The 19,436-nt window shown below is 27.2% G+C and overlaps 1 protein-coding gene across 2 annotated transcripts in view; it reads right to left on the bottom strand.

Annotated features, from left to right (window-relative positions):
* Nucleotides 1-19,436, bottom strand: part of LOC100198087 (copper-transporting ATPase 2) — a 71,670-nt gene that overhangs the window by 30,669 nt on the left and 21,565 nt on the right. For both annotated transcript variants that reach the window (XM_065814034.1, XM_065814035.1), the window contains exons 3-5: nt 18,279-18,442; nt 6,745-6,986; nt 5,200-5,356 (exon numbers count right to left, since the gene is read on the bottom strand). In XM_065814034.1, the coding sequence (XP_065670106.1) occupies nt 5,200-5,356; nt 6,745-6,986; nt 18,279-18,442 (563 nt within the window). The remainder of the gene's footprint in view (nt 1-5,199; nt 5,357-6,744; nt 6,987-18,278; nt 18,443-19,436) is intronic.

Below are 19,436 nucleotides of genomic sequence, written 5' to 3'. Positions count from 1 at the left end.
CACAAGTTCACATACTTCAGCACTGTCAAATGCTTCTATTATAAACAACAACAAAAGCTAATATAAGTTCCAATTATACTAATAACACTTCTGTCAATAAATTTTACACTGGTATAAGTGAAACACCATTCAAAATTAGATATGCCAACCATATAAAATCATTTAACATTATTAAATACAAAAGTGACACTGAGCTATCAAAAAAATTTTGGAAATTAAAAAATGCAAATTTAAATCCAGTTGTTAAATGGAAAATAATTAAACAGTGCAATTCTTACAACCCTACCATGAAATTCTGCAAAAATGAAAACTATGAAATTCTTTTCTCCAAAAATCAAAATCTGTTAAACAAAAAAAAGTGAAATAGTATCTAAGTGCAGGCATCGAAACAAGTGTCTTCTCGCCCAATTAGACACAGGTGATAAAGTATTTTTTAATTAAAAATTTTTTGTTTTGACGCCAGAACAAATTCCATTGCTTTGTTGTTGTTTTTTCCGTTATTTTCTGTATTTTGTAATTTTTAATGATTTTATCTTGATTTAAAGAATAAATATGACTGATGATTGCCGCCGAAAGCCATGAAACTTTAAGTACCATCACAAAGTTATATTTTTTCGAATAATCTAACACTATATAATTTATATATAATTATATATTTATAAAATATATATAATTATATATTTACACTATATAAAATAGTTTGAGTTCCAGATCAACTTTTTTTGCTTACAAAATGCTGTTATTCATTTTGCGCAAAAGTCATTGATCTTTTTTGTAGTGCTTGAGATTATATTTTAACTATACAAATAGCTAAAAACTTGTAAACTTTTATAATATACGTTATTTTATACTACAACAAATGTTTTGTTTTTCATAAAGCAGAATTTTAGCATTATAAATGTAAATATAAATATCACACAATAATACATAGTTATAGTAGAACTTGTAAAGAGGGAATTTTTTTTCTCTTTTAAACCCAGATATGCAGTGCAGAGAAATTTTTTTCCTTTGTGTTAAACACCTATTTCTATAGCATCAATGAAAGTATGGTTAAGTTTGCAAAGTTGTTTATAAATGAAAAGCTGTTTATAAAAGAATGATCTTTGTAACTAAGTTGAAAAAGTCATTTAAATGAACTTATAATTGCATAATAAACTGCAAAACTATAAAGACACGGTTATTTGAACAACAACAACAAAAAAATTAAAAAAGAGCACCAATGGAAATGCAATTGTTTTTAATTAAATTAAAATAACTGATTGGTTTCTTGAATAAAAAATCAGTTTCCATATATACAGTTATTTACATGTATATGAACAGAGCAATAATAAACTGGTAGAAAATACTTAACAAAAATTTTTCATTTAACACTGTGTTTCATCAATAAAGACCCATCAGAAATTCATTTCATCATCCATTTCTGATGTCTTTATTGATGCAACACAGTTTATATATATATATATATATATATATATATATATATATATATATATATATATATATATATATATATATATATATATATATATAAACACACACACACACACACACACACACACACACACACACATATATATAACCACAATTAAGCAGACTCATCTGTATGGCCTTCTCAGCTTTGGGGAGGTGAATTAACAAAATATATATATATATAATAACTTGTTATATGTATAAAAAAATGTTTTCTTAATTGTTATTAACATGTAAAAAAAACATTTTTTATATAAATTCTATAACTATCTATTATATGTAAATTTGATTCTATTATATGTAACTATTTATTATATGTAAAAAAACAAAAATGCTCAGATTTTAATAGAAAATTTCAAAATTTAGTAAGCGGTAAATTTTCCGGTAAATTTTCTGGTATATTTTACCTTCGCAACACTAGGTTATTCCAGTTTATTCTACAATATTATTCACACTTTTTAAATGGTAAACCTAGAAAAAGGTCTATGCTTTATATTTTGGGTAGAAAGGGTCTATTTTTATACTTCGGGTAGAGGTGAACAATTGAGAGTGTGAAAAACCTTACAAGGTGAGCCGAAACAGTTTTTTGTAAAGATCTTAAATAAGTTTTTCTTCATTTCATGAATTCAAAAGTTTATTTTGAATACTAACTAAAATGATCAATGTTATTATCTCATTAGTCACTTACAGGGTGTTAGGCAGGAAAAAATTTATACTGCGCTTTTGCAATACTAGGAATTTAGGTGCAACAAAAAAATAAAATTAAAAAAAAGACATTGTATTCTGAAATTTAAAATTTGATTGAATTAGATACTTTGATCCATCTTAATTGCGTACATCACTTTTAAATAGTTTTAAAAAGTTTAAACGATTTCTTATGTATATTATACATTTATATTTATTTTCATTTCTATATTGTAAATATAAAAATAAAATATTTATAAGTATTTAATTTTTAACAAAACTTTTTTGACGGTTGCATGGAAAGTTTATGAATATTTAAGTATTCAAATACTTTAGTATTTTTAAACTAAAAAGTTTTAATATACTTAAAAAATTTTTTTGAACTTATTTACATAGATATATTTTTTTGTTTATCTACGTTTATTTTATAATTTTTATAATAAAATAAATTTGTATGTGTAATTTTTAAATATATTTATAGTGATTTAAAATTGCTTTAAATATATTTAAGGCTTGACATTGTCAGCAATAAGTAAAAAAACTTATTTAAATCGATAGCTTTTAAATGAGAACTTTTTCGAAAATTCGATAGCCTTTAAAACTTTCTTGCTAATTTTGATCAAATAGAGTGTTAGTTAAAAGAACATTCGTTGCATTATGCTATTTTAGAATTAATTTAAATAAATAAAGAAGGCATTTAATGGACAAAGTGAGATTTGTTCACCGCATGAGGGAGGCAAATAAATTTTATCAGTGCATATAAATATCTAGTATACTATGCATTTAAATTTAAAAAAAATATAAAAATATAAAAACAAAATTTTTTTTTTAATTTACAAATACTAAATTTATGTAAATGTTTTATTCATAAATTTAAAAATAAAATTAATTTTTGTACTTGTAAATACTATTTTTAAAAATTAAACTTTTGCATTTGTAAATAAAATAGAAAAATATTATAAAAATTTATTTATACTTAGTTATCTTCCTTTATATTTTATGCATATATAACATAAATGATACGTTTCATTGCAAGTTTTATTTTTTATTTTTTGTTGTTGTTATTTTCAGTGTAGTTTAACAGCAAATTTAGTATATCGAAAATATTTTTAATTCCTTTAATATAAAAACATCATAACTTATTTAAAAGTATATCATTTATTATTTATTAATATGCAAAGATTTTCCTAACTTAAGATAAACAGTAAAAAAGCAAATAAAGAGTTTTTGAATAATAAATTAAAAAAATAATTTATTAAACATATTGAAAAATCTAAACTAGAGAATAACTAACATCATAAGAAATAAAGTTTTTTCTTAATTCTTGAATGAATAATCTAATCGGAAATTGGCAGACATAACTCCAATATTTAAAAAAGGGAACAGGTTAACTGCTAGCAACTACAGTACCAGTTTCATTAACCTCAATAGTCTCTAAAGTACTCGAAAGTATTATATCCAACACAATATAGAAACATATGTCAAATAATGGTTTGTAAAATCAACATGGATTTGGGGAAATCTTGTTTAACAAATCTAATTGAAGCAATTGATTATTTGAGTAAATCGCTAGCAGAAAACATTCCAGTAGATATTTGTTATTTTGACTTTAATAAAGCATTTGACATGGTACCTCACAAACAATTATTAATCAAACTTAAGTCATATGGAATATCAAATGTCATATGCAACTGGATTAGCGACTTTTTAACTAATCAATACCAAAGAGTGATACAAGGCAATGAAGCATCAAATTGGGAACTGACAACAACCGGTGTTCCCCAAGAATCGGTAATTTCTCCGATCTTATTCATTTTCTATATCAATGATTTCCAGAGATTTTAGAACACTCTAAGCTCTTAGCAGATGAGATTAAGTTAATCAGGAAAGTAGCTAGCTCTAAGAATTGTCAATTGCTTCAGAATGAAATTAACCAAGTCAAAAAAAAAAAAACCTTGGCTATATTTATAAACTAGGTGACAAAATATTAACAGTCTCTGATACCGAAAGTAATCTTGGAATTACAATGTCATCAAATCTCAAATGGAAAAGCCACATAACCATTTGTACATCAAAAGCTTATTTAATTCATGGAATGTTGAAAAAAATATTTCATTACATCAACAAAAAAATGCTTAAGATACTATACGTAACATTTATAAGACCCCATCTTGAATTTGTGATACAGGCATGGTGCCCATACATTAAAAGTGATATTATTGCACTTGAAAAAGTTCAACATTACACCACTAAATGGATACCCCAGATTCGAAAACAAAGTTATGAAACAAGAATTAAAATATATGGAGGCGACATAATTCAAATGTACAAATTACTTAAAAAAATAAATATTGTAGAACTAAATTGTAATATTTTTGCCTTATATCAGCCCAACACAAGGGGCCATAACTTCAAAATCAGAAGAGAAATAGTCAAAAACTGTAATATTCATCATCAATTTTAAACTAATAGAGTCTCATTAATGTGGAACAAACTACCAGATTTTATCATCAAAAGTGAAAGTCTAAACTTATTCAAAACTCGCATTAATCAATATCTAGAGCTATATGATTTTTAATTTATAATTTAATTTATTTACCTAGAATAACTACACAATGTATATGCTGTCAAAGTGAAATTAATTACTATTAATTTCACTCGTAGTTCTCGAACTACTATAGCTTTCTATTATATTATACTATATTATTATATTATAAAAATTGCTTGTTAATGACAATGCTTTTTTTCCAAAAAAAAATTGATCAACTTAATTCACTTCTTTGTTGTGTGTACTAACTACATTTTCTATGTGTATAGCATAGCTCCTTAAAACTGAGCCTAATATAGGTGTTTTTTTCTTTTTTTCTTTTCGCTGCAATCTTTTGAACCTATGGGAATTTTAAACCAGGCTGACTAACACCCTGACTTAGTCTAACAATTAAAAATTAGCTTATTTTATAATGGTACAAATGTCATATATACAAAGTAACTCAAACATGAGTATTTGGTCATAAATGAAAATGAAATAACTAAAAGTCAACTTACCTGAACAGGAGTACAAAGCAAAAAAAGGAGCAAATTTTGTAGCGACAAGCCACGAGCAACATAAGGCCCATTTTGTTCTCCAATAAATGAATATGCTATAACCACACCAAGAACAGGAATTCCAAATATTAACGAAACAAGAAAAGATAGCCTCCATCTAATAAAACAAGAAAGAAACTAATCTTATGCATAAAAAAAAACAGAAGAAAAGTTGTCCAAAAAGCAATAAGTTTAAAGCTCAAATAAATCATGATATACTTATGCAAAGTACAGAGACCAGACTTTTTTAATATTTTGTAAGCACAAATACTCACTTGCTTTCACAAAGCCTACAGAATAGAAATGCAAATACTCACTTAAAGCATTAACATCAACATCTGGTCCACTGTACACTTATGGTTATCCAACAAACTTTTATTAAATTAAATATAATATAAATTTTTATTAATAGATGCAAGCTAAACATTTGAAAACATAACTTTGCTAAAAACATCTCTATCAACAACCAAAATATTTGAAAACATAACTTTGCTAAAAACATCTCTATCAACAACCAAAACATTTGGAAACATAACTTTGCTAAAAACATCTCTATCAACAACCAAAACATTTGAAAACATAACTTTACTAAAAACATCTCTATCAACAACCAAAACAAAAACAAGAAAGGTTAGCAAAAAGAAAAATTCTGTCAGAGTAATAATATGTATGTAGTAATAATATGGAGTTATATGAGTCTACTAAGCCTTACATTTATATAATATTTATAAAACATTTATTTAATTCTTATAAAATTTTTATACAATATTTATAAAACATTTGTACAATATTTATAAAATATTTATATAGTATTTTTATTTGTATAATATTTATATAATATTTATAACTTTAACATAAATTAATATACTAATACTTTTAAACTATTTTCAAATAAAGAATAATAAGATTAATTAATATGCAAGATATCATTGGTTTCAAATAAAGAATAATAAGATTAATTAATATGCAAGATATCATTGGTTTCAAATAAAGAATAATAAGATTAATTAATATGCAAGGTATCATTGGTTTCAAATAAAGAATAATAAGATTAATATGCAAGGTATCATTGGTTTCAAATAAAGAATAATAAGATTAATTAATATGCAAGGTATCATTGGTTTCAAATAAAGAATAATAAGATTAATATGCAAGGTATCATTGGTTTCAAATAAAGAATAATAAGATTAATATGCAAGGTATCATTGGTTTCAAACTAACGATTCAATGTCTAATAAATGATATTACTAAGGAATCTGATAAATATGATAATCTCTTGATCTGAATGGGTCACTCTGAAATATTATTAATTGAATCATATTGTAAACATAAATAAATAAACAAATATGTAAAAACGTAAAGGGATATTTTATCAAAATCAAAATTACTAAAGTTAAATAATTTAAACAAAAATAAAAAAACTTAACAAAAGTACTTTACAATTTGAACAGGTAACAACAATTTCTGAAACTACTAAAAACGTTAAAAAAAAATCATTTAACTAACTTTTTGATACTTTTAGCATGAGATAATGCTTCAGCTTTGCTATGATCATTAGCAGGTATAGTAGCAACAAAACCAAGGTTACTAATTATTTCAATGATGTCTCTTGCACCAATATTTCTAGAATCAAACGTTACTCGGGCCATTGAAGTTGTTAATGCTACTGATGCAGACACAATTCCATCGTGTTTAACCAACTGTGATTCAATAGTATGAACACAACTAGCACAAGTCATTCCGTCAATCTAAAAAAAATTTTTAACTTAAAAAACCAATTCTACTTGAAATGATATCAAATTTTTATATCAAATTTTTCCTAATAAAGTAGAAAAAAAGCACAAGTATTGAAAGACTAAAGGGAATGCAAATCAATACTTAACTACAACGCTTGAAACAAGAACATTTACAAAAATGCTTGTGAAGAAATTTTACATGATTATTAAAAACCGATATTCAATACTTAAATTACTTATCTGTTAAAAAAGAAATCTATCTGAAGAGGTTAGTATTTCTTTATCTAAGTGTTTTTACCGCGCCACAGTGGGCACAGACATAGAACAGGTAAAAATATTTTTTTAAGAAAGTCTGAATAATTATTAATTTTGAAACCATATAAATTTATGGAGATATATAAACAAATTATGTTTCTATTCAATTTTTAAGTGATGATTTGTAATTAAGAAGTTGGTGAATTTCCAAATATTTTATGTACCTATAAAAACTTTTCTAGATCTAATTGCCCCACCTAAGAATAATGCACAAAAAGAATTGAATGCCTAAGAGATGTGTTGTCTGTCCAAAAAAATTTTTTTTTTCAAGATACAATGAAGAACTAAAAACTTAAACAGTTCATCAGTGTATTAGTAGGTGCAGATAGTATACTTTGCAAAAGCAAAATTACTAAATAGATAGACACTAAGAGATTTATGAAAGATTTCTAATTGATTAATCAAAAGAAATGTGGATGTTGTAAAAAAATAATAGAAGTGATGGTATTATTCCTCAGTAATGATGGTAACATTCCTATTGAACATTCACTACTTAAATTTTACTACACAAAAAGGTTTGACAAAACCACACAAAAAGGATTGAAGAAAGCCACAAATCAAACCTAATCAAAAAAGCAAACTACACATACCTATAAAGATTATAGAATTTGGGTTGAAAATCCAGGACCACTTGTTTAATGAATATGCAATGCAAATGACAGGGTTTTTAATAAAGTAGAAGAATGCATTGGACTACAACTAAATATGTATTGCAACCCTGTTGAGAAAAAAGGAACATTTACAAAAAGGTCAAAAAAGGCAAAAAATTTTTCTGATGAATTATTTTCTACCATATTAGATATATGCATTCCTATGTTACTATTACATTCTAAAAACAGTGTAATACTTTGCATAGATTGCATAGATCTTGTCAACATTAATTAAAATTGACAAAAGTTGTGTCATTAGGCTACATTCAATATTGTTACAAATATGCCATAGACACAAATTAACCACACTTTTCAACAGAGTCTTTTACCTCTCAGCTAAATTAATCATTCTTAACCTTTTCAGTCCCAGGGACATTTAGTAAATGTGACCACACCGAAAACAGCATTTGATCACCTGACCAAGGCTGAGCAAAATCAGACTTATAAAAATAATTTTCCAGCTGTTTTACTAAAAAAAAATAAAAGATCTCATTTATGAAATTCTGACAATTAATTTTTATTTTATAGCTTTAAAATTGATGATGATATTCAACTTACAATCATTTTACTGTTTTTTTTTCAGGAACTGAAAGGGTAAATGATGGTTATGGTCTTAGAGGCCATCCATAAATGATGTCAGTAAATATAGAAGGGAGGGGGGAGGGGTTACTGAAAAGCTTGACAAGAATTGACAATGGGGAGGGAGCATTGAGACCAAAATGATGCTAATTTTAAAAAATCTACAATTTGGTATAGAAATGGTATATTTGCTTTGTGAGGAACTCGATGTAAGTTTCCCAGAGACATTAAATATATTAAAAATTTACAATTCGTATATCAACAATTTGTATATAAAATTAACAATCGCTATTTGCTCCCTAACGGATTATAAAATGTGCTTCAAAGCAAACACATTAAGTCATTTGTCATTATTTCAAATACAAAACTCTATTTGCTCTCTAGCGGCTTGTAAAACATGATGCAATGCAAACATAAAGTCGTTATTGCAGATACGAAACGCTAATTACTCCTAATTGGCTTGAAGATATTTTTTTTAAACAGCTTGCGCTTAAAGGAGCAAAATCATTATTTTGATTGTGCGTAAATGTGATGTAAACAATACCGATAAATCAATAATACAAATATACATAAAGCAGTGGATCTGATTATATCTCAAGAGGACAATAACCTTTTAGTTTGCAGAGAGCATTTTATCGTTTAAGTGATCTTCAATTGAAACCTATTGTTTCAACTGAAGATCACTTCAACAACCCATGGGAAAATGATGAGTGATTTAATTTATATTATAGATATAGAATAAAATTTACTTATTTTGATTAGTTTGTTTATTACTTGATGAGATATCAACTGTTCTATAATATAATTTTCTGAGATCTACTACTGAATAAATGTATAATTTAACCAGAAAAAAATCAATGGTGTTTACGCATATTTTTAATGTTACTTTAGGGGGGAGGGAATACAAAAACTGACATTGTATATAAGGGGAGTTGGCCAAAAATTGACAGAGTTTGACAGAGGGGGAAGGAGGGACAAAAAATTGAGAAAAATCACTGACATCATTTATAGACAGCCCTTTAGGAATTTATCTGAGGAAGGTCTTAAAGCAGATAAAAAAGATATACAAACTATTTAAAGCATCTCTCTGGTAAAACATCACATATAGAACAGCTAACAGGAGTGCACAGTGGTTTAAATGGTGGACATGGACATTTAATGTTTTGAAATTATAATATAACCTAATTTTTGTATACTTAAATGGCATGCAGCTTTAAGTTAAAAAAAAAAAATTTTTTTTATCTATTTAAAAAGTAATGGCAATGCAAAGTTGAGCAATTTGGAAGAAAAAACACACTATAAAACCCAACAGAGTTTTTGAGTATACTTTGAAATAAGTGATGAAAAAAAAAAAGATTATTGATCTACAACTTGGAAAATTATTATTTTACAATTACGGATAAAGAACCTACATAAAAATACATTTTTCTGGCTAATAATAATAGTATTTCAGGAAGAAAACTGGATAATTTTCATCATATAAAAATTGATCAATTTTTTGCAGATGATTTTGCTGTAGTTTTAGAACATTTCAATCATTATCTCAAAAACTGCCAATGGCGCCATACTAAATCTGTATGAATGGCGCCATACTAAATCTATTTGAATGGCGCCATACTAAATCTATATGATTTCCAAACTACAAAATAAAAGCTTTCATTTGGTGCAATACTTAAGTTGGCTCATCATACCCACCAGTCAACCGCCAATGACCCCATTAGCAGTTTAAAAAAAAAAAAAAAAGATCTTTAAAATTGCAATCTTGAGGTTGAAGTTTAAGAATTTGGTTTTGAAAAATTAACAAATACACATGTGTTATAAAATAATTTATTTACAAGCAAAAAGATTATTTAAAATATCATCAGCTGATGCATTTCTGCGCATACATGAGTGTTAGAATGGTCTCTATCTAAACAGTTTTTGCAAAATAGTTGTTCTTTGCTCTGTACTTCTGCAACTAATGAATTGGACCCCAGCCAAAGTCTTTTGAAACAATCTTCTATATTGACCAATTGATTAATTTTTTTTTGATAGTTTTTCTTTGAAGTACACGCTTATTATTCCATTCCTTTTTCACTCCAAGATTTCAAACTGGTGGAATCATTTATTTCTATTAACTCCCAGCTATGAGCAAGAATTGTGTGCAATGTTGGAGTTATACTTACCCAATAAAATTCTTGTAGAAGCAAGATGTTTAGCGCCTGACACATTTGTTTGTATAGCTCAATATTAATTTTTTTGCCAGATGACATTGCTCTCAGACTGTGGAAAGAAGCAAGCCATACTTTTCAACTAGCTTGCCATCTGTTTGACTTGATATGTGATCTGTAATAACCTTTCGTAGTAAATTATTATGTAAAAGTTTTCTGGCAACATTTCCAGTTGTTCTATTCCCCCCTTGTCCAGTGGATTCTGCAAAATCCATTTTATTCCTGTTATAACTCTGATAATTTTTTGTAGTTTTGTTTTTTCTTCTTTCAGCAATGTTGGGTTTTTGTTTATCTTAGAATCTTTCCATGTTAAGACACCTGTCACCTTGTGGATAACTACCTTCATAAAATGATCAAAACTCCTGAGCAAACCATATAAAACCTGAATGAACCTAACATTCAGTTGGTTGTAAATTTTGTGTCAAAATGATTTAACTAAGTGATTTTAATTTAAAAGTTTTTATTCTTTAAACCATTGTATTTAAAACCACATTGAATTCATGGACCTTTTAAAATTTGACAAACAATATTAATTTTTTTTTATTTATTCAAAATTTTTATGGGGCCCTAGATCTATCCTTTAGATTTATGGCAATTAAAAACACTTGTAACATTGTATAATAACTATACTTTAATAGACAATAACTAGTTGAATCAAACATGAAACATAAAAATAAAAATTAATAGTTTGACATAAAATTTCATTTTATGTAAAAACTTTCAAGTCAAGCTTTCACAGTTGTATCTTTTATGAAATCATACAATATCTTATAAATGCTAGGGCATATACTATAATTTACAGTGTTTATATTGCACTATAATTTAGTGTCTGAGTATTTATTATACTATTGTAGGATTTTTAAGAAAAATTTTAATGGATAAAGCTTGACAATTTGGCTTAAAAACATGAACTATTACCTAATATAATTATCCTAAAATATTTTTTTAGTGTCCTACTGTTATTAAATGATTTTTTTAATTCATGAGTCGTAAAAAATTATTTCAAAAACAAAATTACAACCATGTAATTATTTTAGAAAAGTTAACAACTTTTCTTTTTGGTATCTTTTTTTATGTTTTTCAGTGTTTCTTTTTTGTGTCCTTTATATATTTTATGATCTTGTGAATATTTTTAACGGATAAGTCTTATCTAACTGACGTTAAAACATATATTATGACTTTATATAACAGTTCTGAAATACTTTTTAGTTCCATGCTTTAAAGTGCCCTTTCGGTGACCTAGAGTTATAGTGCAATCATGGTGATGAACAAGAGAGTATTTTTAATGGATAAAGCTTGAAATGTTACCCATAAAAACATGAACTTTGACCATGCATACCAATCTGAAAAAAAGTTATTACTGACTTTTTTAGTGTGTTTTACAGTGTGTTATTTTGGTATTCTAGAGTTATAGTATGCCCTCAGGAGTATTTTTTAATGATTTAACTCCAAAAACTAAAGCTAAAACATACGTCATGACCACGTTTTATTTTCCTATGCCGCATAAAAAGATTTTTCCTAAGTATAGTGAAATGTCCACAAAAAGTGCAAAATAAACCACTGTGATGTGATGGCTTTTAAAGAGATCTCTTCCTCATGTCTTAAACTGAATTACTCATTTACCATTCTCTCTCTCTCTCTCTCTCTCTCTCTCTCTCTCTCTCTCTCTCTCTCTCTCTCTCTCTCTCTCTCTCTCTCTCTCTCTCTCTCTCTCTCTCTCTCTCTCTCTCTATATATATATATATATATATGCAGGCCTTCCCAGGAGAGGCGTGCGGTCGATCGCTTTGAGTGACCACGCATACATATATATTTTTTGAGAATTTGGCCACGGTTTTTTAGCATATATTAATGACTCATTTTTAAAAAGGCGCTGAAAAAACCTAACTAATTTGTTGTATTATTTTATTATTTTTATTCATAATTTATTCTTATTATTAATATAAAAATATGAACATAAAAATGAGATATATATATATTTATATTTATTTAAAAAAAATTTTTTTCTTATTACAATTTTTTTTTCTTATGTCTAGTAAACATAAAAAAAAATATATATATATTTATATTTATTTAAAAATTTTTTTTTTCTTACTTATATTATAATTATTTATAATATATTTTTAGGTGTTGATTTTTTCAGCAACGATATTTGAGACAAGTCGAAAAACTAAACAGAAAATGTGATCGAAAACTTTTTTAATCTATTTTGAAAATATATTTATATTATTGTAAATGTTACAAGTTATTAAAGTATTATATAGTTATTATTTTAACAAAGAAACTTAAAGTATTTTGCTGCATTCACTGTCAGTAGAACAACTTTCATCGTCACTGCATTCTTCATCTGTTCCCGAGACGTCAGTGGAGCTACTTTCGTTTTGGCTAGATTTTGCATCTCGTTCATCTGGACACGATAGTTCATTGTCGGATGAACTTGTGTCACTCATCGGATGTGCAGTTATTGGTTCTTCATTTACATTTTCAGGATTTGGGGCAAAGTTAATTTTTTTTTCGAGTGGAAATTTTTTGTTCTGCGCTTTTGTAAATATTTACTTACGGCATCTTGCAATAACTCGTTTTTTTCTTCTACAGTCCATACATGGCTGTTTCCAGAAATCACCATGCACTCTTCCAAGGTGTTATGCTGCAGACTAAGTCTTTTATCTGACAATATTGTTGTTAGTGTGCTGAAACATTTTTCGACGGCACTATTCGATGCTGAAAAACACAAACACAAATCAGCTATTAGCAAGATATTTGGAAAATCCAACTTATTAAGTGTAAATAACTTTTCCCATATTTCATAACATGTTAATTTTAAATAACTTCTGTTTACTATTATTTGTAGTGCTTGCCATTCTTCGAGAATCTTTGCTTCTTGAATGTTTGCTGCTAAAAGTGATTCCCTAAAATATTGCACAATGTATAGTATACTTTGGTAGCTATTGTCCTGGTCGTTTCTCCAATTTTGTGGATCAAGCCACGCCATGGAGGTGAAAACTTCATTTTCCTTAAAGGACGAGAATCGACTTTGGATTAAAGGTATCAACAGGTTAATGCATTTTTTACGTAGCACCAAAGCTCTTTCAACATCCGCCTGTGTTGGGTGTAACATACCTTCAAGCTTGATGTCAAGGTATTCCTTGTTTTTCAATTTCTTCTTTTTGTGCCCTGCCATTAAGTATCCTGACTCAAGTGTAACAACACCTTCTTGTTCTCTTATAATAAATTTTCGCGTCCAGCTACAAATGGCATCATCAACTTCCTCTAAGTGCAGTCAAATTATTTATTGTCAGAACAACATTGGGGTAAACTTCGTGTGCCTACAAAATATTCTGTTCGAAAAAAAGTGACAAAGGACCCGTTGCATCAAGCAAATCAAGGTATGCACCAATTTTGCAAAGAAAAGCATAGTTAGTTAATTTTTTAAGTATTCCTTGGATTTTAGCTCTTGTTTCATTCCGATAACCATGTTGGCTTGCAAGAGCATTAGGTAGTGCAACTAAATATGAGGGCCAGTTATGTAGAAGCTTCGTAAAACCTTTTTATCTATGCGAGGCAAATCTAGTTCCAGTAATTTTACCAAGTGTATAATATTGTATTGATAGGGCGGCTGCTGCTTCTCTGCAGGACTCCTTTAGCTTACCTGAGTTTTTTAAAAGATAAAAAAGAGTTGTATAAAAGTTGTCACATTTTGTAAATTCTTTAATCTGCTTCATAGCATGTTTAATGGCAAGTTCCAGCCGGTGATTAACTCAATGAATATTTACCAACCAAGGGCGTGTTTCTTTCAATTGAGTTAATGCCCCAGTATAAATGCCCATATTTACATTAGCTCCGTCTGCGGTGGCAGAAACCAACTTTGTACGATATTCGGTAATGGACAGAGGAATTTTACATTGCGTAATGTTATTTTTTAGAAATACACTGTCTAATGCTAATTTTAAAGAATCAGCATTACCTCCTCCGAAATCAGCCATATTGCATAGCGCAACAAAGAAATAACATGGCACACCGGAATGCTGCACCCTAACTAACACTGCCTCTTTGTCACTGCCAGTTTTTCTAGCCTGACTACCATCTGAAAGCAAATTTTTTCTCAATAATGGCCGCAATCTTCTCTGTAATTGTTTCAGCGATGCAATGTATACATTTTTTGGCTAAAATAAAATATGGATATTTTAAAATAAAAATAGTTTTTCCATTAGTCTATTGTTACATCATAGCAGCCGATACAGCTTTAAAATTTGTGTGTGTGTGTGGGGTGGGGTGTGGGGGGTGGTGTGGGTGGGAGGAGTCCCTAATTTTTTGCAAAAATCGTCCATTTCTAAAAATAATTTCCACGTTTGTAAAAATAATCCTTCATTATATTATAATAATATAATTTTTGTGTACAGACTTAAAATATCGCAAATTTTTTACAATCTCCAGCACTAAAAAAAGTTGTCTACGGCCTTGTATAAATATATATATATATTTAGAATACCTGCGTTTTTGTTACTTTTGACACGCAATAATTTGACACTGTTGTCGCGTTGAACTTTTATGAGCACTTCAAAATTACTATGCGGCATAGCCGGATGCATAGCCAATTCGTAAGCGGTCCGCATTAACTTTAAATAAGCTTCATTGACATCTCGGCTTATTGATGAGATGTCGTTTGTTTGTTTTTGCTTCAAAGGTGATTTATCAAAATTTTCTAATCGTACTGCCTCTATATGCGATGCTGTTGATGAATGTCTCTTTACCTTGGATAGAAATTAAAAAAATAACACAACTTTTTATAGCATCCTAGTTCTAACATTCTTGTTACATCCTAGGTTTCTACAATATAGACACCATGACAGTCATGGTGTCTATATAGTCATTGACTATTTAGTCATTTAGTCAATAGTCATTGACTATTTTTTATAGTAAACATATAAATCAATAAATTATACCTGATGATGTGTCACAACATTAGTTCCTTTTGAAAAAGCATTTAAAGAATTTTTGGCACACCCAAATGTGTCAGAGATATTCTCACGCTTAGAACATAGCTTACACCATATTTTCACGACTGTGGAAACACTGTTGACAGTTATGACATCATAGCCAAGGAAATCGTATTTCCAGGATAAAACAGTTTGTAAAGATTTTGTGATAGCTTTTGTACTCATTTCTCTCGCCTGAAACCCTGATCTGTTTTTTTTCAATGATCGTCTTTTATTGCATTGCAAAAAAGTACTTAAGAAATGTTGTGGTATTTTAATTGTAATTACTGAACAAGTTTGATGTAAGAATAAAATCATTTCAAATGCAACACGGAAGAGATAATTAATGGAAAGATTGGTTTTAAAGATTTTGCATAAAACAAACGACCCCAACAGCTGCCAAATGGTATTAATGTCAAATTTGGGCATGTTATAGATGACAAAATAATATAAAGTGCATTTGTGTAATCGATTTTAAATCTTTCAAAGTTTCAAATGATAAAACTACTCATAAATACGATTTATTATTTTAATAACTTGTAACATTTACAATAATATAAATATATTTTCAAAATAGATTAAAAAAGTTTTTGAACACATTTTCTGTTTCGTTCCTCGACTTGTCTCAAATATCGTTGCTGAAAAAAATAAACACCCTAAAAATAAGAAAAAAAACATATAAAATAGTTCGGATAATAATCTAGCAAGAATCACAGACGCATTTTTTAAAAATCGCATGTGGTATTAAATATTTCGGTGGTCCGAATATTACGCCGCCCGAGGTGTTACCCCCTCCCATCTACAACTTTTTTTACAACTGATTTATATTTCATTTGTATTGTTAAACGGATATCGAGTTTATTCCTACTTTTAAGAAAAACAGCATTAAAGCCAGAATATATTGTAACAAGAAAAAATATATATTTAAATTTTGTGATAAGAAAAAACTTTGTAATAAAAAAAAAAAATTTCAAATTAGAAAAAAACATATGTAAAATAAAAAAATAAAAAATTTTGTTATAAGAAAAAAAAATTCAAAAAAATATATATATATATATATATATATTATTTTTATGTTATTATTTCCTTATTAATGAAAAGAATAAATTATTAAAAAAATTATAAAATAATACAACAAATTAGTTTGATTTTTTCAGCGCCTTTTTAAAAATGCGTTATTTTTAATATATGCTAAAAAAACGTGGCCGAGTTATGCAAAAAAAAATAAATATCCATGTTCACTCAAGGCGTGCGACCGCATGCCCCTCCTGGCAAAGCCTGTACATGTATGTATGTATGTATATATATATATATATATATATATATATATATATATATATATATATATATATATATATATATATATATATATATATATATATATATATAACACATTTATGTAATTCAATATTTTTTGGTATTGTTTCTCTAAATCTTCTATTACTTTTCATTCAAATTTCTTTAACTTTTTGTGTCAGTCCAATTTAAAGTTCCTAAATAAAAATAATTATGACTCACCATAATTATTCCATTTACTTTCATTTTCATTTCGCTAAAATTGTAATGACATATAAATCTCTCTCATCCAAAGATTTTTTACATTTATATTTTGGCTTACAGACACCTGGTTAGCTAAAGATTGGTAAGATTTGTCGATTCATCATCAATATGGTTTGTAAACATCAATTTATATATATTTTTTAAGCATTGGGTTTTTACATGGTATCCATGGTAATAAAATAATTTTAATATCAGACCAAAAAAATGTTTATATTTGCCTTAGTTCCAGATTTTACTAATACTTGTAAAAAAATATTCAGTTTTTCAGGGAAATAAAAATATCTTTTTTTTTTTTTTTTGTATTTATTTTAGGTGCTCCCAGAAGTCCTTACGGTCTTATCACAGAGCACCGCGGGAGGGCATTTAACAGGGAGTTCACGCCTCCTCCCGTACCAATGTCGCTTGTTGGGAGCTGGCGTCGAACCTAGGACCTCTGGGTTCTGAGCCAGAACTCTAACCACTGCGCCAAAGCTGCTCTAATAGCGTTCTTTTTACTTTTCAATTTTTCGATATATTTTTAGGAATTGTGCTTGAATTATATCAGGCCTCGGCCGGAGTAAAATAGAGCAAGAGCAGAGAAAATATATATATTTCAAGATTTGGGTTTTTACCTAGTATCCATATATATATATAATATATATATATATATATATATATATATATATATATATATATATATACATATATATATAATATATATATATATATATATATTATATATATGTATATTATATATATGTATATATATATATACCTTTTTTTATTTTGTGATAAAAAGTGCATTGAATTGCATACAAATTTTTCAATAAAAATTGGCTCACAATAAATCATAAACAGGCATAAATCATCATCACTAATCAACTCCGATTCTTTAAAATCTAAAAATCACTATTGAAATTTACCACATAACCACATTGCAGTAAGGCTAGTGTTTAATTGTAATGCAATTAACAAAAATTTAATTTTTTAGAAAAAATAATTTTCCAGATTTCCAGTTTAAACTTTAAAACATACATGAAGCTCCAACACTTTATGAACATCATCTGTATCCTTTAATAACATGGCTTTGAATCCAATGCTTTCAATGTTAGAAATAATCTCCTGTACACTAATTTTATCAAGTAAATAAGTAATTTCAGCCTTCTGGGTCAGTAAAGCAACAAGACATTGCTCAATACCTAAACAAAATCTTAAAATATAGATACAGTATCAAAAAATAATTATACGTACACATTTATTATAACTATATATTATTAAACTCTATTAAAAAAAAAGACAAAGGTTTCAATAAAGGAATTCTGAAAAGATACTTTAAATTTTGTATCAACATTTTTTCTATTTTTTTGATTTAAAATTCTATTATGAAATCAAAATGTAAACTAATTAAAAAGCAAAACAAATTCTGGTTATTTACTGCATGTTTATAACTTGTTATTAACTCGTTAACTCGTTAGTAACTATTTATAATAATAACAATAATAAAATCAATCACTTTTTCTCGTGAAATTGTCATTTTGCCTCGTAATTGGTATTTTTAACTATCATTTTATCATGCTAAAATCGGTTATGTTATTTAACCTTGTTAATTTTGGTATTTTGCAACTTAGAATGAACTTTTTACCATTTGAATGATGTTCTCCCTTTTAAGTCAGTTGATGTAGTACAAAATAATAATAATAATAATAATAATAATAATAATAATAATAACAATAATAATAAAAAAACATGAAAAAATTGAATAAGTGTAATAATAATAGTAATGTGAAAGATGTAAAACCTGATACTAACAGATTACTAACTGGTAACTACTGAGAACTATGACAGCTACAATTACTTTTGGAAGAACTTTAGTTTGTTACTAAGAACTATTGTTTCTTTACTTTATTGTTGCGTATCTGTCAAGATAGTTCTTGAATCGGTTGATTGTGTCAGCTTTAATGATTTCATTTGTTACAAAGATTATTTAAAAGGATAAATGTATACTTGCTTTTAAAAAAAGATTTATCCAAAGTGAATTTGTGCCTGCAAAGGTTGAGACCATATATACTTTAATATATATATATATATATATATATATATATATATATATATATATATATATATATATATATATATATATATATATATATATATATATATATATATATATATATATATATATATATACACACA

The sequence above is a fragment of the Hydra vulgaris genome, chromosome 12 (genome assembly GCF_038396675.1).
Source record: "Hydra vulgaris chromosome 12, alternate assembly HydraT2T_AEP".
NCBI lineage: Eukaryota > Metazoa > Cnidaria > Hydrozoa > Anthoathecata > Hydridae > Hydra > Hydra vulgaris.
Note: the sequence above shows the minus strand (reverse complement) of the source record. Positions and strands in the feature narration are given on the sequence as shown.